General features: G+C 38.2%; 1 protein-coding gene across 1 annotated transcript in view; it reads right to left on the reverse strand.

Annotated features, from left to right (window-relative positions):
* LOC136873652 (gastrula zinc finger protein XlCGF57.1) overlaps positions 1-25506 on the reverse strand; it is a 79992-nt gene that overhangs the window by 32086 nt on the left and 22400 nt on the right. The window contains exon 3 of the mRNA XM_067146719.2: positions 1816-1898. Within this exon, the coding sequence (XP_067002820.2) occupies positions 1816-1898 (83 nt within the window). The remainder of the gene's footprint in view (positions 1-1815; positions 1899-25506) is intronic.

The raw sequence follows: 25506 nt of genomic DNA on the forward strand, positions 1-25506 counted from the left end.
TCTAATTTCATCTATTCCTTCTGCTTTATGACACTGGAGTTGGTTTACCATTCCTTTCACTTCATCAAATATAATTTCAGCACTATCATTGTTTTCCTCTCTATGAGCTCAGTTGTTTGTGACATTACCATAAAGATTTTATTTTATGTCCAGAAGATTTTCAAAATATTCTTTCCACCTGTCCAGTGATTCCCTAGGATCTAGTTCACATGAATTACCAAAAACTCTGTTCATTTTCCTTTTCCTTACCTTCCTAAGATTCTTTATCACTGTCCAGAAAGCTTTACCCTGCTGCTTGACTTACCCTTTCCAGGTTATTAGTAAAATCTTCCCACGATTTCTTTTAGGATTCAACAACTATTTGTTTTGCAGTGTTTCTTTCACCTGCATATAATTTGCTGTCTGCATCGGTCCTTGTTTGGAGCCGTTACCGATACCCCTGCTTTCTATCTTTACAAGCTGCTCTCACTTCATCATTCCGCCAAGACGTTTGATTTTTCCCATCCTTACCGTAGTTTTTCCTAGTCAATCCCTTGCTGATTCTACTACAGCATCCCTGTATGCCACCCTTTCTCTTTCTATATCCTGAACCTGCTTACTGCTCATTGTTTGGAACTTTCTGCTAATGATATCTATGTATTTCTGTCTAATTTCCTCACCCTGGAGGTATTCTATCTTATCTGCCTGCAGACAAATCCCTGGAAAACTGAACATTCCTAACAGTTTCCTGAATTCGAAGTCAGATGTTATAATACCGGTATAGTCTATTATGCTCAGACCCACCCATGTGTAGCACTGAATAGCCTTATACTTGAAGAATATATTCGTAACTGCTAAACCCATACTAGCACAGACATCCAGCAAACGGTTCTCATTCCTATTAACTTCCATATCACCCTTTCATATCCTTCAGTTCAAGCAATGAAATTGCCCATCAGCATTATCCTATCCTTTCTGTTGACCCTGACTATGATGTCATCCTCATCTGTACCCTCACATGGTGAATATACTGGGACAATTCTCATCCTGATCCCTCCAACTGTCAAATCAACCACATAATTCACTCATTTACATGCCTAAAAGAAACTATGTTATGTGTTCCTGATGAACTAACCCTACATTCTGCTATTCCCTCTTTAACACCTGTGAAGTACATTTTATAACCTCCTACCTCTTCCTAGTCATTTCCCCTTACCCGAGTATCATTATCTCCTAGCACGTCCAGATGTAACCATTTTGCTGACTCAGACAGTTCTACTTCCTTTCTTCCATAAGCCCCATTAATACTGATAGCTCCCCATCAAATTCCATTTCATTCTGCAAGCAGTTTCCAAGGAGTCCCTCGCATGTCAGATGGGAGTGGGACTCCATTACTCCCAGAGATCTGAGGCTTGCTTAAACCATTCTGTTATGCAGGATGCTACCCTTACTTACAAAAGTCGAAGTGAGGATCTCTCTTCCAGTGGGTTAGGAACTAATGGTGGATTTTGTAATCCTAGCCGCCTGAGCACATGGAGAGGCATGACTCAGAACAGGTCCCGGATACTTACTCCCATTCCATAGCAACTGGTATCCTGACTCCCAGGACCACTTACTAAGTTCACAAACTAGGACGTGACTACAGTAACCCACACTACAAACCAAATTTTAATTAACTTGAGATATTTCTTGCAAACAGGTATTAAATAAAAGTATATCTAGAAACAGATTAAACAGGTTCTCAGTGTTTCTGAACATTTCACTTACTTCTAATGACTAGTTTCTAAGATATTAGAATTTATATCCCATACTGTATAGGGTTAGTGGTGTACTTACTTGTTTTCTTCTTTAATGTCTGGGACCAGCAGATCAACATTATCTTGTTGTACCAGTATTTCCTCCTTAATGTCTTCAGAAGGCTATAAGTAAGATTAAAGGAAAGAAAAGAGGTGACGAACAAGAATGTATAAATAAGGAACAGATGAAAAAAATACATTTCATATATCCATAACAAAAAAAAATAATATATCTTCCAAAGGAAAAACATAAGAAATGGAAAGAAAAAAGGGTTAAATTAAGTCATAATTATATAGAGAGACAATCTCCACATCCTCTCTTCCAACACCGAGTAGCTAGAATGTGCTCCTTTTCCTCTCTATTCAAGACATGACTTGTCAATATTAAATTCTTTTCAATGCAAAGAGAATTCTAATCATCAAGCAAGCTGTCCATGTTAATGACTTGCCCACAATCATTCCCAGCCAGACAGCTTTCCCAATCATTTTTTTCTAAAGACAACTTTTCTGCCATACTTTATTCGCAGTGAAAAGCATCCCCACAGATTTCCATTCCCAAAGCACATTACTTCACTATCAGTTAATACCAGAGTATTTTCATATCATTAACCCTTTCCACTCAAATTATTTGTAAGGCCTGATTTCTCCCAACTCGTATTTATTTCTGTCAGCATTTTCATATTTAAAAAAAAAGGTATTAAGTACTGATTGTAACAACGTTTACAGGAAGGAACTACATAATTAAGGAATGTATGGTGTTAACATGACACAAAGTAATATTTTTCACTTTCTTAATGGTATGTCTTGAATGTGCTGAAGCATTCAAAGCAAATGCCTGGATGGAGCCCTCATTGCTTATCCAATCAATCTTCACTAAAATTGTACCGGTTGGTACACCTATACGCCGCACATTTGAATTTTCCGCCTTAAAGTACTTTGTTTTTTGTTTTTTTGTTTGCTAGTTGCTTTACGTCGCACCGACACAGATAGGTCTTATGGCAACGATGGGACAGGAAAGGCCTAGGAGTTGGAAGGAAGCGGCCGTGGCCTTAATTAAGGTACAGCCCCAGAAAAAAGTACTTCTCTACCAGAGAAACTATAACAACTGAATTAATTCAACAGTTCCTCAGAAGATGTCACTGTGTGTATTTCGATTTGTTTTTTTTTCTTCTGGTTGATAAAGAAGTGTGGACCTTCTCTGACAGATGTCTCTACTAAAAAACTATGATCATGCACCCTGGTGCGAAGGGAAGGAACTTTTTGAAGAAATTTTGTATTCAAAAGTTTGTCTTTACTAAATTTTGTTCTTTCATTATTTGGATTGGGAATATTAATCTTTCTTTCCGCCAGTTTTGAACTCAGCCAATCCCAAATTTCTTTAATTAATTTTTGACCAGTAGTATCTTTCTTCTTCGATGTTGATGTATAACTCTTTTCTTTCTTTTTTTTTTTTTTTTTTTTGCTAGGGTCTTTACGTCGCACCGACACAGATAGGTCTTACGGCGACGATGGGATAGGAAAGGCCTAGGAGTTGGAAGGAAGCGGCCGTGGCCTTAATTAAGGTACAGCCCCAGCATTTTGCCTGGTGTGAAAATGGGAAACCACGGAAAACCATCTTCAGGGCTGCCGATAGTGGGATTCGAACCTACTATCTCCCGGATGCAAGCTCACAGCCGCGCGCCTCTACGCACACGGCCAACTCGCCCGGTGTATAACTTTTTTTTTTTTGCTAGGGGCTTTACGTCGCACCGACACAGATAGGTCTTACGGCGACGATGGGATAGGAAAGGCCTAGGAGTTGGAAGGAAGCGGCCGTGGCCTTAATTAAGGTACAGCCCCAGCATTTTGCCTGGTGTGAAAATGGGAAACCACGGAAAACCATCTTCAGGGCTGCCGATAGTGGGATTCGAACCTACTATCTCCCGGATGCAAGCTCACAGCCGCACGCCTCTACGCGCACGGCCAACTCGCCCGGTGTATAACTTTTAGCTACCCAATAAAGTTGAGTGGGTGTGTCTTAATTATTCATGAAAGGTCTCAAAGCTTCCACAAGGGTTTAAAAACTGCTGATTTTCACGGCTCTTGGCCACTCGAACTACATCTAGCTCAGTGTGTGGATATGTAGCAGGGGACAGGAAGCGCCTCTTTCTTCTGGCAGCCGTTCTTCAACAAGGTAATGGCCGTTTAACATTTTTATTTCTTGCTAGCTCAGCAGTTTAACCCTCGGGGCAGGTCCGAAACATTTAATATGTAAACAATCCATTGAAACATGTAAAATTTTTCCGGTCTTTGTAAAATTTTCATATAAATTTAACTGTAAATCGGGGATAGAGAGTGCCTTACCCTCTCGAGCTCCCCTTCATCTGGAATTTGAGGTGACTACGTTTTTGTAACCGTTCTTCTATTCCTTCTTAATGTGTTAAATTTATTCTGTATACGTGTCACCTCCATAGTATGGGAATAGCTCCTGCTTATCGGCCTAGCGCCACTTAGGTTTTAATAAGCTTCATGTAGGAGTGCTAGTACACGCCTCCATTCATCTTGTTTTGTTTTTTTGGGCCATTTAGTTAATCTGTTCCTTTTCCACGAAGGCCCAGTAGAATGCGTACTAGACACCCCTGTTTTTTGATAGGTTTGCCTTGAGGGCAGTCGATAGTAATATTGGTTGTTGCCTTTGATGGGCTTGAAAGATTGAGAGCGGTCTGCTCTTTCTGGTATTTTGAATGGTGCCTCTAGGAGGCTTGATATTACTAAGCGGGAGCAAGTGCTCCATGTTAGGAGGGGTTTTCTGCCCTTTGGTAACATGTTGGTTATGAGCTGAGAGCTCAGGAATTGTAAAAAAAAATTAGGGCTTGTGGCCCAGATTGTTAAAGTCTATCTAAATCTCGGCTTTCTTGGTCTTGTACCTGATTTGACTTGTTGTACTCGTTAAGTTTTCAAATTCTATGTAAAAATTCGTTAAATTTTGTTGTCTCTTGAAAATATAACCTTTATTTAAATTTTAAATTCATCTTCCGGACTTGTAGTTAGACCCATTCCAGCCCGCACCTTCTTTTACATCTGCCGATCCACCAAAACACGGTAACAAAAATAATCCTGCATTTCTGCCTTATTGTTCATTCCCATGTTGATAATCACACCAATAAATGCCTTCAGCTCTTCTAAAGTCACATCTCTCCGAAAAACCAGATAGATCTCTTCTGGAGGGGAGTATTTTGGTGTATTTTAATTTCAGCAAATTTGTTTGTCTCATGGACAATAGAGGTTAGCGACTGATCAGTAAAAGTACTGCCAGTACTCTAGTTCTATTTAAGGTATATTGCCACAACTTATGAATCCACTGACTAACCTGTAAGGAAATTTGGATAATCCTGAATCACCCGTTCTCCATGATCTCCAAGGTATGTTAGAAGTCAGCATGGTATGACTGGGACGAGTCACAATACTATCGCCTCGTCCATGATTTCTTGCGACGCTCATATCAATATTGTCACTTGTATCACTAATGGATATATCAATTTCATCGCCAGATCCAAAATTTTTATCACCTTCATGGTCACTGCCATCAAAATCAGCTGACATAGACGCAAGAATTTCAGCTTCGGTCAGATGTGCACCGCCATGTTGCTTCACATGACTGCTTTCCATTGTCAAGGAAACAGAGCAATTTTGCTGAGCAAAGAGAAACCAAAACACTCCTATTTGGTTTGTTTCAGTTTCCAGAAAGGACCAGCTCTTATGAAACGAAGTACAAAAGCCCTGGCATGCCAGGTAACCTAGCAACGAGCGGCAAAACATTGTGTCAACTCAGGGTCAACTCATTTCCATATTGATTGCTATTACAACATAAAATAATTTAGAAGCCTCCACCTTATCAATACAATATTTATTTACTATAAAGCAGTGTGGTTTCAGACCACAGAGAGGCTGTCAGGATCAGATTTTCAGTATGCGCCAGGTAATTGAAAAATGCTACGAGAGGAATAGGCAGTTGTGTTTATGTTTCGTAGATCTAGGGAAAGCATATGACAGGGTACCGAGGGAAAATATGTTCGCCATACTGGGGGACTATGGAATTAAAGGTAGATTATTAGAATCAATCAAAGGCATTTATGTTGACAATTGGGCTTCAGTGAGAATTGATGGTAGAATGAGTTCTTGGTTCAGGGTACTTACAGGAGTTAGACAAGGCTGTAATCTTTCACCTTTGCTGTTTGTAGTTTACATGGATCATATGCTGAAAGGTATAAAATGGCAGGGAGGGATTCAGTTAGGTGGAAATGTAGTAACCAGTTTGGCCTATGCTGACGACTTGGTCTTAATGGCAGACTGTGCCGAAAGCCTGCAGTCTTATATCTTGGAACTTGAAAATAGGTGCAATGAGTATGGTATGAAAATTAGCCTCTCGAAGACTAAATTGATGTCAGTAGGTAAGAAATTCAACAGAATTGAATGTCAGATTGGTGATACAAAGCTAGAACAGGTCGATAATTTCAAGTATTTACGTTGTGTGCTTTCCCAGGATGGTAATATAGTAAGTGAGATTGAATCAAGGTGTAGTAAAGCTAATGCAGTGAGCTCGCAGTTGCGATCAGCAGTATTCTGTAAGAAGGAAGTCAGCTCCCAGACGAAACTATCTTTACATCGGTCTGTTTTTAGACCAACTTTGCTTTACGGGAGCGAAAGCTGGGTGGACTCAGGATATCTTCTTCATAAGTTAGAAGTAACAGACATGAAAGTAGCAAGAATGATTGCTGGTACAAACAGGTGGGAACAATGGCAGGAGGGAACTCGGAATGAGGAGATAAAGGCTAATTTAGGAATGAACTCGATGGATGAAGCTGTACGCATAAACCGGCTTTGGTGGTGGGGTCATGTGAGGCGAATGGAGGAGGATAGGTTACCTAGGAGAATAATGGACTCTGTTATGGAGGGTAAGAGAAGTAGAGGGAGACCAAGACGACGATGGTTAGACTCGGTTTTTAACGATTTAAAGATAAGAGGTATAGAACTAAATGAGGCCACAACACTAGTTGCAAATCGAGGATTGTGGCGACGTTTAGTAAATTCTCAGAGGCTTGAGGACTGAACGCTGAAAGGCATAACAGTCTATAATGATAATGTATGTATGTATTTAAAGCAGTAAATTCAGTCAGTACCGGTTTCGACCCCTATGGGGTCATCGTCAGCTGACACACATTAAATTGGTTTCAAAAACATCATATGTAAAACATTATACCTTCATATAACTGACTCAATTAAACCAAACATTAAAAAGTTGCTTATTAACCCTTTGGCACTCAGCCTATATGCAGGTGTTTGCTCGAAGACACTCAGACTAATTTTTTTGATTTTCCAAAGCAAATTACAAAAATTCAACACGTAAAGAGTTTAACACACATTAAAATAAAATTAATCACAATAATACAGGAAACTATGAGCATTTCAGAAATGAATATACTTTGGACGTATTGTTATTGGTTAAGCCCCAAAAAATTATTAAATTTCGAAAATAAATTTAAAATATAAATTATTGTTTTCAATGACAGAAAAATTAGTTATTGTTGCGCCTTCCTTCTTTACTCTTAGACGTGAATGAAAGAACATTTAATTCTGAATAATTTGATATCAATATGATGTGTGTGCTGCAATTCACTCATGAAGCATTGCACAAAGTTATTCAGTGTACATGTAACGGTCATCGATGTCAGGTCCTCGCGGTCCGATGCACGGCGAGCAGTTACGACCGTGTCACTTCCCACATAACGGGAATCACTTTCGGCAAAAGGTCATTACTACTGTCTAAATCATCTGAAAATTCAAGGATATCGGCCTCATTCGGCCTTGAATATGGCCTAGCCATTACGATAAAAATATGACGCAAGCACGTGCACCAACGGAGTTATGAAAAGGAGTAAAATTGTAGTTTACGAAGTACATCGAACACACGATATACCAAAGAAACGAAATAAACTATAAGCAAAACTCATAGCAAGATCAACTTGTTGTATTCATAAGCCAATCAAAACAGATCCACACAATAACAACTTCAAATAACCACAACATAAACATTCACGGTCAACAGATTTCATTTGTCGAAAATAAAAATATTTTGTAGGGCTGGTTGATATATCTGTTGAGTTAAACACAAATTCAACGCTTTAAGGTACCATCACGATCAACTGTTACGATTTAACAGCTACGCAAATGACCAAAATCCGTAAATAAGACAGAGCCGATGTATCGGCGCCGTGAGCGTTTTCGCCATAACCTCTCGCGCCGATAGATCGGCGCGCTGAGCGCGAAAGGGTTAAAATAGTAAATGGATCTTATTATTTGGCTTGAAAAGTATGGTTTGTATGTTTCTATGTTTGGTTTAATTGAGTCAGTTATATAAGACGATAAATGCTGTAAATATGTAACAATTTTACAAACACTAGTGTAAACAAGTGTAAACATCATTTGATGTTTAATAGATTAGGTACATGAGGACATATGCCTCACAAAACAAGCACTTTTCAAGCCAAATAATAAGATCCATTTACTATTTTAATAAGCAACTTTTTAATGTTTGGTTTAATTGAGTCAGTTATATGAAGGTGTAATGTTTTACATATAATGTTTTTGAAACCAATTTAATGTGTGTCAGCTGACGATGACCGCATAGGGGTCGAAACCGGTACTGACTGAATTTACTGCTTTGTAGTAAATAAATATTGTATTGATAAGGTGGAGGCTTCTAAATTATTTTATGTTGTAACAGCAATCAATACGGAAATGAAGCTAATAGATTATGATAGAACAGCCAACCAGGCAAAAAGAACGGCATATAAGTACCAAAATCTGAAAATCAAAATCACTAACGTTGTCAAAAACATCACTTTCCTGAAAGAAAGCCTGCTAAACGATCTAACTACAAAATTTCTTAAGAAATACAACAATAAACATAGGAACACCAACCAAACCCGGAATATAGAAAAAAAGACAAACCAAATTTGGCTTAAAGAAGAGATTAAATTCATGTACAGGAAGAAACAACATCTTAACACACAATTGTACGAAACACACCTGAAAGCTTCACACGACTTACCAGACACTTATTGGAACAACTTTCAACAAATAACCAATGAAAAAATAGCAAATATAGCCATACAAAAAACAGAACACATTATATAAAAAAATAAATGTATTAAAACAATCACAGGACCAGCACACACGCAATCATACACCCAATAGACAACACTTGACTAGATCTACTGAAAATGACCAGCATGTATTCCATCCACCAATGAAAAACCTAACTAGTACAATATTTAATGAAACAGAATCCATTATACTGAGCAAGGGACCCAAACACAATTGGAGAAATGACTCAGTATTTCAAAATATTACTACCATCATCACTGAAACCGAAAATGCCATAAACAAAATACCCCAGGAACAACAAGATGAAATTAGATATGAAATTAAAAAAAAAACATTACCACAATATATTAACAGAATCAGTAAAGAGAACAACAAGCAAGACACCATGAACCACATACAACTCAAAAAGCTCAAAAACAAAATTCAACAAAATAATTTATTAATAACTAAAGCAGACAAAGGTAATACAACAGTTATAATGGATAAAGATGAATACATAACTAAAACCAAAACTTGCTTCCAAGATGAAACCTTCCAAACTAAAAACAAAGATCCCACCAATAGCATTCAAAAAAACCTAAAAATGTTACTGAAAAACACCCACTTCCTTTTAAATGAACAGGAAACTACAAAATTAATCACAATGAACCCAGGACTACCTACTGCTAAAGCATACCCAAAAATCCATAAAGATAATATTCCCATGAGGCCTATAATAAACTATAGACCAAGTCCCACCTATAAATTATCACAATTCATTCAAAGATTTCTAAAAAAACATTATGTGTTCCAAGCCAAGAAAACCATAAAAAACTCAATAGAATTCCGCAACATTACCAAAAAAATAAAAATAGAACAGCACCATAGATTAGCATCGTATGACATAATAAATATGTACCCCAACATACCTACACAAAAAACCATAAAAATCATAGAATCCAATCTCAATAATCATAGCAAGCTCAGTAAGTTAGAAATAAAATTCATAAAATTATTACACTTTGCCATCAACAATAATTACTTTAAATTTCACGATACTATATACCACCAAAAAGGATTACCCATGGGATCGCCAACATCAGGTATATTGGCAGAAATATATATATATACTACCTAGAACACCAAGAAATCGGAAAACTAGACAACATCCCCTTTTGGTGTAGATTTGTAGATGATGTATTTGTTATAATAGATAACAGGCATACCAACGAAAATGAAATCCTAGAACAAGTAAATAAAATAGATCCTCGCATAAAATTTACTATGGAAACCGAAAATAACAACACCATAAATTACCTATATATATTCATAACTAGGCACAATAACCATTTAATATATAAAATATACAGAAAAACTACTCGCACATCTAATGCAATAAAAACAGACTCCACCCACCCACACACGCACAAGAAAGCTGCATACTATATTATGATATACAGAGCATACAATATACCACTCACGAAAAAGGACTTAAATAAAGAATTGAATCTAATCCATGAAACAGCCAGGCAGAACGGATATAAAAAAGAAATGATCAACAAGATCATTAATAAAATAAAAAACCAATCTAAAACCAAGCTAACTAGAATCGAAAAAGATGAAAAAGACTATGTACTATTCACCTACAATAATAGCCACATACATTCCATAACTAACATTTTTTAAAAACAAGGCCTAAAAATAGCCTACAAAACCACACGTAGCAATACCAACATCTTACATAACTCCAAATCAGTCAACAACATAAATCAATACAACCACTCAGGTGTCTACCGCCTGAAATGTAATGACTGCGAGGCCAGCTACATAGGGCATACCGGGAGAAACTTTCAGATACGATATAACGAACACATAAATGCAATTAAACATAGACATTTTTCAGCCATGGGACAACATATTAATGACCAAAAACACAGATTCACAAACATTAACAATGACATGCAAATTCTGAATACCAACCCTAAGAGCCCCTTGCTCAGTATGTTGGAAGAATTCTACATAAACTTAGACCAATACGTCAACCCAAATTTCAACTTAAATGAAATCACAGAAAAAAAAAACATTCTTTTCGATACAGTTATTCCCCTTCTAAAAAATTATTATTTGAAAAGAATTAAGAAACAACAACTCACACATACAAATAAACTGCTTAAAGACTTCCCCTACTCTAATCCCGCTCCCTCCACAGACGCTCCACCCATCCCTCCAAACCTCTCCTCCGCAGCCGCGAACTACAGCCCCAGAATAACACGTAACAGATCTCGACGTGCAGCCGTACAGCACACACAGTGCCAACACTCAACGTAAGTACTTTAACACACAACTCACTTTTCACAAGCTATTACACGCCGTTTCTTATATAAATAATTTCTACTTACAGATATCATATTCTACAACATAAGAGAAGCCCTCACGCTATCACCAGAACAAATCTACATTGACTAACATCGATATAATTTAAACCTTACTTCAAGATGTACGGCATATCAAATGAAATTCAGCTCATAATATGCACTATTTAACTTAATAACGGCACAAGCAATCTTTCATAACAACATCTATATATCAAGATAACTTGATCACCTGCATACTAGCAGTAGTTAAGGAACGCTGGAACGAATGAAGACAACTATAAGCCTCAACTTTAGTACATATAAACCGTGCACTCACCAGTTTACAAGTACAATGCAGCAATAACAAACAGTACAAATCAGAACCAAAAAAAATTGGACCCATTTTATTTGTTTTTACCATTTCATCTATTTTTAACTGGCCTGTTACATCGGGTCTAAAACTTTTTATGTATATATATCTTGAAGACGATAATGCTGTAAATATGTAACAATTTTACAAACACTAGTGTAAACAAGTGTAAACTTCATTTGATGTTTAATAGATTAGGTACATGAGGTCATATGCCTCACATAACAAGAACTTTTCAAGCCAAATAATAAGATCCGTTTACTATTTTAATAAGAAACTTTTTAATGTTTGGTTTAATTGAGTCAGTTATATGAAGGTGTAATGTTTTACATATGATGTTTTGGAAACCAATTTAATGTGTGTCAGCTGAGGATGACCCCATAGGGGTCGAAACCGGTACTGACTGAATTTACTGCTTTATAGTAAATAAATATTGTGTTGATAAGGTGGAGGCTTCTAAATCAGGGTCAAGACGCGAGCTAAAACGCTAAGTGACGGCTGTCGACACACGAGTGTGAAGGAGACAAAGGGAGCTTAACTCTGGTGTGGGGAGCAAACAAGGGCAGCACCGAAAAGAGTAAGACAAGAACAGAAAGGAAGGGAAATGAATTAGAAAAATAAGGGGCAAACACTTGAAATTGTGGAGAGCTTCAAGTATTTGGGAAGTGGACTGATGCAGGATTTACAGCTGGACTCTGTGAACAGTAAGAGGATTCATCAGGGAAAGGCATTCTACCAGAATGTGGAAGGAAGTACCAATGATGTATATGATGTACTACTACCCAAAGAGACCTGGATACAGCCCAAGTGTGGGAGAATGTAATCTAAGCCAGAGAAATGAAATATCTAAGATGATAGGAAAGATAAGAAACAGCAGTGTAAGAAATAAGGATGTGAGACACAAAATTTGGATGAAAAAGCTTTTCAACAGAATGGAGAGGGATAAACATAGATGGTTTGGACATGTTAAGATGATGGAAGAGGGAAGGATGGTGAAGTGGATGATGGAAAATCAGATACAAAGATGAAGGGCAAGAGGGAGTCCCATACTAAGGTGGTTGAAAAGGATAAACAATAGCATAATTAGAATAAACCTGGATTGGAACACAGTTAAAGAGGAACAGTGATGTTTGGATAGAGAAAGACTGAAAGGTGCCATAAATATCACAACCTGGCTGGAGTTAAACTAGGCAGGTGGACAAGTGGACATAACCATAGAAATATTATTGAGAGTATCATCCCTCTCTGTATTCCACTGAGACAGCTCTTATGCAGGTATCCAATGTACGGCCAATAAAATCGCAACCTGAAATGAAGCAGATGTGACTTCAGGACAGGAAAAAATTAGTTGTGCTGCAATTAAATATACAACTTTTTTGGATGAGAAGTCACTATGAACCATAAAATGAGCCAAGATTTCAAAGCAAAAAATTTAAGGAAAAATTATTTAAACACATTTATCACCAAAACGTTTATCAAGGAATGTTGTACTTTAGGCGTGGACACAAAATATTACCCTGCAGAGAAATGGAACAACGGCTGGACGTACATTAGGGTATAATTATAAATTATAAGTTACTGGCACTAATGTTAGTAATTCCAAACACAGAAAGTGTACATCATAAGACATGTAGGTTGATTTCATGTTAATTATTAATACCCCAAGGAAAAAAAAATGTAATGGAAAAACAGGTAATGGGAAACTCTGGTTGTTAATACCACCAATGGACAAAATCTGAACTAAGGAAAATGTGTTTAGGGAAAATGGTTTCTAGGGGAAAATGTCAGTGAAACACTTTCCATGTCTACATTCAGAAAATCTGAACAGGCAACATGTTGACTTTGTAGGCAGAGTTTAGATTGATGACATCTCCTTGGTTTCTATGAAAGACAGTGAACATTCTGCAGAAGTGAACCACAAATATTCTCATAATGGTGAAAAGTTTCAATATAAAATGTCGTATGGCTTTTAGTGCCGGGATATCCCAGGACGGTTTCGGCTCGCCAGGTGCAGGTCTTTCTATTTAAGACCCGTAGGTGACCTGCGCGTCGTGATGAGGATGAAATGATGATGAAGACAACACATACACCCAGCCCCCGTGCCATTGAAATTAACCAATTAAGGTTAAAATCCCCGACCCGGCCGGGAATCGAACCCGGAACCCTCTGAACTGAAGGCCAGTACGCTGACCGTTCAGCCAACGAGTCGGACAGTTTCAATATAATCAACTGGCATAGAACAGTGAGTAGTTCAATTGATGAATCATAAATTTACCAAGGATAATCATATGCTACAATAAAATAGGATTCAATTTGGACTTTATCAACAGTTCTTTAACAAACAATTGCTTGAATTACTGATATTCCAGTCCTTACTGCTGGGTGTGTCTAAAAGGAACATCTTAATATTTAACCTCAGACAATATCGGGCTCCATGGCTAAATGGTTAGTGTACTGGCCTTTGGCACAGGGACCCCGGGTTAGATTCCTGGCAGGGTCGGGAATTTTAACCTTAATTGGTTCATTTCTCTGGCATGGGGACTGGGTGTATGTGTCGTCTTCATCATCATTTCATCCTCATCATGACGCGCAGGTCGCCTATGGGAGTCAAATCAAAAGACCTGCACCTGGCAAGCCGAACATGTCCTCGGACACTCCCGGCACTAAAAGCCATACGCCATTTCATTTTTTCACCTCATACAATAACCTACAAAGTAAATTTTTAGTTAGTCAGAAGTAACCCTGTGTTTCAGATAACTTCTGAAATACATGTTTTTATATACAAGTCACGATAATTACTATATATGGGAATAATTCAACAATCTAACAGTAAACTGAAACCCCCAATGTGTCTCTTTCAAAATTCGAACCACTAGCATGCTGTACTCTTTGGGTTCGTCTTATCTATGTCAAGGAATCACAGCTTGTCTCTAAATAAGACATAAACCCAGTATTGCTTTAACACCTTTATCATTGTAATTATGATAGAGCATTCCACACCCTATTTCCAGTCATTCAACCAGATCAAGAATAGAATGAACGAAGCCCCCATCTAACGGCAAGGACAGAAAATGTGCCGGCTGCTGAAGCATGTCGCACTTTGGGGTAATGATTAATGACTGACAGATGAAAAGAAATGAAACTGTAAAGTGTTACTGGAATGAAAGATGACAAGGAAAACTGGAGTATCCAACCTCTGCTTTGTCCAGCAAAAATCTCACATCGAGTGTACGCCACCTGAGCCAGGGAGGCTGTCATACAGATGATGCTTGCAATGTATGGCGCTTAAATTAATGGAAGTTGATCATAACAGAAAGTCAGTTCATGTAAAGCACTAAAAACAATTATTACTATTAACATTCCGTGGCAATGTAAAAGTTGACGATACATTCAGTACAATTTGATACAGTAATCAAAGGAGGAGTACAAAAGTCCTGTCATTCATGCAAGAATACTACAAACCTTGACTGTCAAAAGATGCATACTAGGTCAACACAGATCTACCCGTGTTAAGGAAATGAAGCTCAATTTTCTCCAAAGATGAACTCTCGTCCAATTTAATCTCAGCAAAATGTAAGAAAACTCCTAGTTGGAAAAGTGACGAGTAAATACAAGTTATAAGCAGGGCCGGATTTTGATAACATAATATATGCCAAAAATGACCTGAAAATCCCCAAAAGATAACATCAAATGTATGAAAAGAGACCCTAATATATTAAGGAAAAATACATATTTACCAAAAATAATAAACATGTGCATTGTCCACATTACCTTTAACTCACAATCGAGAGAATACAATTAATAAGTGTCATCATTAATAATAATTATATAAACAAATGAGAGAATAATGCATTGGCAAAAAATAAAAGAAGACCAAGAAGACATTAGTTTATAGCAGAGCAATTTAGGCTAAGCAATTGTCTTGGTAACATTTATTTCTTTAATGTTTTCAGGTCACAGATTCAAGTAAGTGCAACAAGACAAGCGACATGATGGTACATTAATAACCGCTATAGTCGCCACGATTTTTAATGCAACCATGCAAACGTAAATGCATTGTGTACTGCAGTAAAGTTGCTGGTGGAAATGAGTTACATGTCTGTTGGACATGGCCAGTCAAATCAGCAAAGGTTAATATCATATACGTGCTCAATGGGTGATCAGACAGGCCAACTGGTCGACACTATAGAGTATACTGAGTGACAGCAGCAGCTGGAAAACTACAAATAAATGGCGGCACAACCCGTTCAATCACCAGGCGATGACGAACACAGCTAGGTTCCACCTTGGCCAACTTCTTACCAAATTAAGACTATCATAACATGGCGTCTATTGTAACGTACGCGTAGGAATGCTCTGTATATATCTCGCAGAAGCTGCATAACTGGTAGCATATTTGTCCTGCAAGTGTGTACTAAGTGATCTTGTACAAGTGTGGTTCGAGTTGGACATAAATAATAACAGATATGTCCGTCGAGAGAGTGAATAAGCAGATTAATGCTTTTGAAGCAACGATGAAGGACTTTGAGGCGCGCCTTTAGTTACTAACCAGCTCTGCCAACCCCATGGAAGAGTCCCTAGACTCGCTGAGTCAGGATTTTTGAGACGTCCGAGGCGCCATCCCCTCTGAACTTGCCGTGCTGAAAGAAGAGCTGTGCAAGTTACCATGGCAGCTCGACCATCAAGAAGCACTCTTTGATGAAGGAGAGCAGTACAGCCATAGAAACTGCCTCCTGATCCATGGAGTCTCGGAGGAACCATGGGAGGACATTTATGGAAAAGGGAGGGAAACCTTCCGAACAAAGTTGAACATGAACTTCACGATGGAGAGCTTCGACCGGTGCCACAGGATTGGACGGCCTCAGCACTCAGCAGCTGATGTGGTATCTACAGGCAGGCGCCCTATAATAGTTAAATTTACCCGTTACCACGAACGTGACTGAGTGTGGAAGGCGAAGCGGCTCCTGAAGGGCACAAAGTTACTCATCACCGAGTCCCTCACCAAAACCCGAAAGTGCATATTAAACCTTGCTAGGGATCACTTTGGGCCACCCTGCGTCTGGACCCAAGACGGACGCATCGTGATTTACCTTCCTAATGGGACAAAAAGATCCATCACCACTGTCGCGGAACTGGACAGCATACAAAATCTGTGAGATAACTGTGGCAATTAAAATGAAACAGCACAGCTCAATAGTGCATCTGCTTGTTATTCGTAAATGTTTTTGTAAGTGTATTATGTGTGTGTCTGTGCGTGTGTTAGTGGTAGTCAGTGTGAGCATTTATCAGGATGTCGAGGTAAGTTGCATGCTATTTCTGTTATACTATTTCGTTAACATTCCGTTATTCAGCTGATCCAGAGCTCTGTACCTGACACTGACCTTGGCAACATTCCCCCTCTCATCCCGTCACCTCTCACCACCCGCTTGCTCCTCAAGCATGCATTATCTCCCTCTACCAAATGTTAACAGTGCTGCCATGTTAACGCACTCTCCTTGGTAGCGCACTTCGACGAAATTCAAGCCATAATGATGGAAACTAATATCCATATTCTTGGTATTAGCGAAAGCTGCCTTACACCGAGCATACCCTCTGGTATGGTACAACTTGACCGGTATTCCCTCTTACGTCATGATAGATCCGATGGCAGAAGAGGAGGTGGGGTGGCCTTGTACTGCAGAAATGACTTAAAAAGCCGGGTGATATGTGTATCTAACAATGCACAGCTAGGGCCAGAATTCATGCTTGTTGAAGTCATTATTAACCAACAGAAACTCCTTATAGTTGTTGTATACAAGCCGCCCAAAATAACAAATATGACTGAATTCCAATTACTCTTACTTGATCTACTGCCCAGTTACGAGCATATTATTGCCATAGGTGACTTGAACTTCAACCTACAGTACTTACTAAAGCGTACGAAAGTAAACAATTTATTGACATAATTTCTTCCTGTGATATGACCATCCTCCGTTTAGAGCCTACTAATCACACTTACACAGAAAACTACAAAACACACATGCTCATCGACCACATTGTGACAAATACCCCAAACAAAGTTATTACTCACGGCCAGATTCCAGTCCCAGCCATCTCCACTCATGACCTTATCTACCTATCCTACTCCCTCCGAATGCCAAAATATAAACCTAAGTATGTTATTTCCAGAAACACAAAAGGCATTGATATAGAGTTAAGACTTGATGTTTACAATCTACCCTGGAATGACATACTCCTATTGGACGATATAGACACGAAAGTAGATAAGTTTAACTCCCTTGTAATCACTGTGTACGATAAACACACCCCTAAGTGAGAGATAAAAGTTATATAAAAAATATTATTATAATATTTATAGATCCACCTGTTCAATACAATACAATCTACTATTTCATGTGGTTAAAATTTATACATAATACATAAAAGACAATGGTACATGTTTTACCCTTTTTTATTTATGGGCATCATCAATCTTAAAAATTAATGGATATGGAATCTTTCAAATCTTATAAACTATAGAGTAAAATGTTGGACAATGATTTCATAAAATATTATATTATAACGTCTAAAATAACGATATTGCACAGGAAGTGTGTTAAAAATACTGTGAATGAACAGTTTTTGAAGATGAAAACGTGGTTAATCATGAATATTTGAGCGTTTAAAGACCAAAACAGATTCTCTTCTTATACATCATTAAGACTGTGATGACCTTGAGTGTAAGCACAATCATCCAAGGGGGATGTTTGTTCCATTCCCATAGCATGAGTCCAAGAGAGTAAAATCACTGTCAGTTGTTTAAAACAGAAGTGTGAACACATCAAATATGTTAAAATATGTACGGTTGATATATCTGAAAGTCATAGAAAAGAAAATGGGACTTCTTGTGGAGACGTTGCTAATAATAAAATGTTGTGTCAAAGTTAGCGGATGTCAATAATTATGTTGGTGCGGTAATCAATTGGATCCAAAAGACGGTCAAGTGGGTGTTATAAACCCCATTGAAACATTTGTTGGAAGAAAGGATCAAGTTTTTTTCCCCTGAAACAAAATGTTAAAGGAAGTTAGTTAAATAGTACTGTGTATGAGACTTCCTAAGGCGGTACTTACTCGTACGGTGCGTGTTAAGTACGTCGGGCTGTTCCAGCAACGCTAGCTTGACTGAGCTTTCTACTTCTAGTATTATAACGGTATGGCTGAGGCAGTGAAGGACATGGAGGGGGGTAATGGTGGGCGAATCCTTGCGCACAGGTGTTGTTATTGGAGGGTTGTTAGGAGCAAGATGGGCGGGCCTAACATTTGGAGAGGTGGTGGAAGCTTTAGAACAAAAAGTTCTAAAAGTATGCGGGATTGTATTATGTTTTGAATTCACAATGCCTAATAACTTTGGAGTTAGTTAATATAAAGGATTTTTTGCCTCCGTGGCATCATTAAGATTGTGGTCTTTGTTATAGGTTTGGTCTAAAAAGATGTAAAGACTTTCTAATTCATTCATAAGTTTTCCTTTGCCAATACATTTTAGAATAGTGAGATCCTTATCAATTGATGTAAACTGGTGTCCTGTTTCACTCATTTGTGAGCTCATCGCTGAATATTTGTTATATTTGGAGGCATTGTAATGCTCCATATACCTCGTATATCTTTTTAGACCAAACCAATAACAAAGACCATAATCTTAATGATGCCATGGAGGCAAAAAAATCCTTTATATGAGCTAACTCCAAAGTTATTAGGCATTGTGAATTCAAAGCATAATACAATCCCGCAGACTTTTAGACCTTTTTGTTCTAAAGCTTCCACCACCTCGCCAAATGTTAGGCCCGCCCATCTTGCTCCTAACAGCCCTCCAATAACAACACCTGCGCGCAAGGATTCGCCCACCATTACCCCCCTCCATCTCCTTCACTGCCTCAGCCATACCGTTATAATACTAGAAGTAGAAAGCTCAGTCAAGCTAGCGTTGCTGGAACAGCCCGACGTACTTAACACGCACCGTACGAGTAAGTACCGCCTTAGGAAGTCTCATACACAGTACTATTTAACTAACTTCCTTTAATATTTTGTTTCAGGGGAAAAAACTTGATCCTTTCTTCCAACAAATGTTTCAATGGGGTTTATAACACCCACTTGACCGTCTTTTGGATCCAATTGATTACCGCACCAACATAATTATTGACATCCGCTAGCTTTGACACAACATTTTATTATTAGCAACGTCTCCACAAGAAGTCCCATTTTCTTTTCTATGACTTTCAGATATATCAACCGTACATATTTTAACATATTTGATGTGTTCACACTTCTGTTTTAAACAACTGACAGTGATTTTACTCTCTTGGACTCATGCTATGGGAATGGAACAAACATCCCCCTTGGATGATTGTGCTTACACTCAAGGTCATCACAGTCTTAATGATGTATAAGAAGAGGATCTGTTTTGGTCTTTAAACGCTCAAATATTCATGATTAACCACGTTTTCATCTTCAAAAACTGTTCATTCACAGTATTTTTAACATACTTCCTGTGCAATATCGTTATTTTAGACGTTATAATATAATATTTTATGAAATCATTGTCCAACATTTTACTCTATAGTTTATAAGATTTGAAAGATTCCATATCCATTAATTTTTAAGATTGATGATGCCCGTAAAAAAAAAAAAAAAAAGGGTAAAACATGTACCATTGTCTTTTATGTATTATGTATAAATTTTAACCACATGAAATAGTAGATTGTATTGTATTGAACACGTGGATCTCTAAATATTATAATAATATTTGAGATATACGTCAACTTCAATACGGAACCAAAATGAGAATAGTTACTTGTAACTAAGATAAAAGTTACTCGCCCATCTTGTCCCTGGCTAAATAATGAAATTAAAAACATGATGGCCCACCATGATGCACTTTACCGACGCTTTAAATGAACTAGTGACCAAAGTGACTTCGAAAATTATCGGGTCCTCAGAAATAGAGTTAAACAGTTCGTTAGAAACCGTAAATTTACTTACTTGCAAAACAGGACTGCAAACTTGAATTCTAGCAGTGCTTGGAACACACTTCGTTCCTTAGGCATAGGGAAACCTAGGCAACAACCCCATGTGCCAGACATACCACTCGATAAGTTAAATGAGATTTTTACTGCAGAAAGAACACCGTCTAATGTACTAAATTCCTCAAACTCAGTACCCAACTCCGTTATCAACCCTTTACCTGACCAACAATATTTTACATTCCACCCTGTTACAGCTAATAAAGTTAGAAAAGTATTATATTCTATCAAATCAAAAGCCAGAAGAGTGGATGATATTCCTATAACTTTCTTACACAACATAATTGGTGCTGTTTTACCAATTATTGCCCACATTTTCAACTACCGCCTTAAAAACAGAACCTTTCCTTCACTATGGAAACTAGCTAATGTTATCCCTGTGCCTAAGAAACCTGACCCGTCCCTACCATCCAACTACAGACTAATTTCTATCTTACCAGCGATTTCCAAAGCACTCGAGGGTCTGGTTCATGAGCAGGTGTTGGAATACTTAAACAACCATTCTCTCCTAGAACCATTGCAATCTGGCTTCAAGAAGGGACACAGCACAGCAACTGCCCTGCTCAAAGTGACTGATGACATACGGTACGCAATGGACCAAAGACTGGTGACTATACTTACTCTCCTCGATTTCAGTAGCGCATTTGACACTATAGACATCCAGATTCTATTAAACAAGATGCAATCTTACTACTTCGATCAACGAACTATTAATTTCTTTTCATCGTATCTCAAAAGTCACACGCAACGAATTATAACCCTTGATCAAACCTCTCACTGGCTAACAAGGAAGGAAGGCACGCCTCAGGGTAGTGTTTTAGGCCCATTGCTCTTTATCCTGTACATAAATGATATTTCATCTAATTTAAAGAATTGTAGCTACCATCTTTATGCAGACGACTTACAAATTTACTGTCACTGTAAGACCTCTGATTTGCCTCATGCCATAACAGGCATCAGTGCTGACCTTCAGCGACTTAATGCTTACTCCTTGAAAAATTCCCTCCTTCTTAACCCCTCCAAGACACAAGCAATCATTATTGGCCCTCAAAAATTGTTGGCCACACTAAGATATGAAACTATTCCTCCAGGTATACTGAATGGTAGAGTTATTCCATTCAGCCAAACTGTGAGAAATCTTGGAGTGACAATGAACGAAACTTTAAATTGGTCTGAATATATTAAGAATGTGTGTAAAAAAATATTTTTGATACTTCATTTGGTTAAAAGAACCAGCGACATTTTACCTTGTAATGTGAGAGTCAAACTCATACAAACGCTAGTGCTTCCCGTCCTCGACTACTGTGACGTCATTCTGGTAGAAGCAACAAAAGAGCAGACTTCGAAACTTCAGTGAGCGCTTAATTGTTGCCTTAGATTTATATACAGCCTGAGTTATGATACACATGTCACCCCATACTATCACACTATTTCATGGCTGAAACCTGACAAACGACGAATGTATCACATACTGATACAGATATACAGACTCCTCTCTAAAGACAGACCACTATACATTTCATCCCAGCTTAAGAATTTGTTCTCCTTTCACAGCAGTAATACCCGCTCTGGTTCCTCCCTTTCTATTCCTGTTCACTGATCCTGTATGTACAACAATTCCTTTGTTGTGGTGGGTTCTAGACTTTGGAATTCCCTGCCTGTCAGTGTCAGAAATTCCACCTCCTTACTTAAATTTAAGAGACTACCTGCTGAATGCAGCTGACTAACTTGTATGACTGGAAGATCGAATGAATGTGAGTTAGAAAAGTGTAATGTATTTTTGTGTAGGTTATTATTTACTATATAACATTATGTACTCAAACTCTGCTCTCAATGATGTATCACTACAGACTACAGTGGTTAAGTGTAAGAGAGGGCCAAGAGCCCTAACTTTGCCACCTACAAAGGCATAATAAGTAAATAAATAAATCATTGTCTCCAAGACTGAAATGCCTCGCATCTGAGAGCACAGCAGATCTGTACTCCACCCTCCAATGAGCTGTAGCCTGACACCACTGAAGTGGCAGTTATTCCGAGTTAGTGGCACGAACAGTACAGGGAGCTGTCCACCAAGTAATGGATTTGTTGCAGTTCGCTGGCAACTAAAGCGCTAATGGCTGCTGCAGATGCACCACAGGCATGTGACAAATACAGAGTCCGTCCATTACCATAATGGCGCATGGGTGGTTCCCTGGTCTTCTTGAGACAGCGCCCTCCCGTGACCATTGTTGCCAACAATGTGCACTGTAGGTACACACCTGCCTAGTCTTTCTGCAATATCGCGGAAAGATTGCAGCCATATCACATGGCCTCGTTCAAACTCAGTTAGCTGTTAATACCTGTCTTCTTTGTCTCCTTAAAGGCATGACTGACTCACACCTATTTCACAACATTAACACAGGACTATGAATAACACTCTTGAAGTAGACAGCGTATATTTAAAGCAAACTTGATTTGCAAGGTCACAGTGGCACTACTGACACCACTCTTCCTTGACTATCAAGTAAACATGAGAAAAGGTACCCTGTTTCAGATGTGCAGACATACCTCCTAAATTCTGTTTATCTACATATCGTGCATCTATATATCGTTAGTTATATCCTGCAGTTCTTTGGTCAGATTATGAGAAGAGAGGATGACAACCTGGAAAAATTAATTATCCGAGGAAAAGTTTCTTGCACAAGCTCGTGAGTATGGGTTGCAAAAAGATGGGTTGATCAAGTAAGAAACATCATGGACTTACCATGGAGAATTACAATCTGGAAAATGCAAGTACGTACAGAATGGCATCAGTTTATAAATGTCCTTGGGTCACGATACTCAGTGATGAAGTGGAACGACTAGAGAGAGAGCGAGATATTCTGGACACCACTCATTTCTCGCAACCTGCACATTGTTGTTTGGTACATCTGTGATCTGCTGCACCTTTTACTTCAAATACTTCTCAGGAATTATCTGAGTATTTACAGAAAATAAATATCCTCCCCAAATTTTGAAATAACTTTTCATGTTAATAAACCAACGCAAAAATATAAAACTGAACAGATGACAATGCAGGAAAAGAAAAAAAATGACTTAAAAATAAAAATTAATATAACAAATAATGAGGCAAAATTTAAAAAGGAATAAATGGCAATGGGTGACAAAAAATGGCAAATAAATACATATTTCTGTAATGAGGGGGTCATGATAAGGATTTATATATGTCAGCAATGTGTATGATGCACCAGTGTAAAGATCACACGTCATTAAAATCCAGGCCCTGGTTACAACATTCCAACAATTATTTAATGAAAGAGTGGATTACAGTTCTCAATTCATAAGTTATAATAATTATTATAAATCAGTGGCTGACGATGTTCTTTCAAGAATGAAACATATCTAGTGCATTCTCCTCAAATAAAGGCTTTCCGTTTTCGTTTGCACTATATTTGGTATTTTTTGGTACCATGATTTTGTTATATCTAATTTTTATATACAAGCTCAAAATAAATAAATAAATAAATAAATAAATAAATAAATAAATAAATAAATAAATAAATAAATAAATAAATGAATGAATGAATGAATGAATGTTACCCGTACAACCTCGAATACCACCCGCCACCCAATAAGACCCGCACCCTTATTTTGAAGAGCAAAATTTTAAAAAAGTGATGTCAAAATTATTTACAATTATCTACGATTCCATGCCGACATAATCCACGAACACAGCAGCTGAACTTCCAGGCGCTGAATACGACCAGTTGGCATCAGTGTGTGATTATCAGCTGCCATCCATTCTGTATAGAGCTGTTTCAAAGCTGCTTTAAATGCAAGGTTCATGCAGACATCCAGTGGCTGTAGCATAGATGTCATCCCGCCCGGAATGACTGTTCTCATCCTTGATATGTTTCCTCACAGCGTCTGTTGTGTGGCCGCGGTAACTGTCGAGAACAAGCAAGCTCTTTTGTCCCAATAATGCACCAGGGCGACGTTGCCAGACACACTTTACCCAGTCTTCCACAAGTGAACTGTCCAGAGTTCTGAGATCTGACGATAACACCAGCAGGTAGATTTTTAGGAAGCGCCTTTTGCTTGAGAACAATGTACGGCAGCAATATGATTCCATTGGCGACAATACACATTACCATACACCATTGTTTTTCATTACCACCTCTTCTAATGGTAACACTTTTTGCACCCTTAACATTCACAGTCCTGTCCACTGGCATTTCAAAGTAGACTGGCGTCTGATCTGCATTGCCAATTTGGGAAAGCAAATACCATATGCACTTTCCTTCCACAACCGAATTATGTGACGCTGAAACGACAATAACTTCTCATTGTAGGCACCACGAAGACGCTGTGAAATTGAGGTACGCCTTCGAACGCTCAACCCATTTCTTTTATAAAAATTACAACTGCATCCTCGGCTTGCCTTAAACCCTTCCATTGAAAGTTCCTTTGCGATCTCTAATGCCTTTAGCTTGACACATTTCTGTTGACACACCATATCCCAATTCCCGCCTTTCTGTCACATATTTTTCAATTTCTGGAAATTGTACACTTTGTCCACGAAAAGCTCTACGATCACCACTACATGTTAATAGCACATTTTCCTTCTTTCTCCAATCACGAATACACAACTCGTCAATATCGTATTTCCTTCCGGCGGCATGATTTTCAATAAATTCGGCTTCCCGAACTACTTTCAGTTTCTCACTTGCAGTAAAAGATTGCAAATGCTTTGTGGAATTCATGTTAATACTCTGAGAACGTGCATGAAACTGACGCCAAGCATGGAAGTAGCGTATGCTGAGAGCGGAGAGAGGATTGTTGCCAAG

The sequence above is a fragment of the Anabrus simplex genome, chromosome 5, assembly GCF_040414725.1.
Source record: "Anabrus simplex isolate iqAnaSimp1 chromosome 5, ASM4041472v1, whole genome shotgun sequence".
Lineage (NCBI taxonomy): Eukaryota > Metazoa > Arthropoda > Insecta > Orthoptera > Tettigoniidae > Anabrus > Anabrus simplex.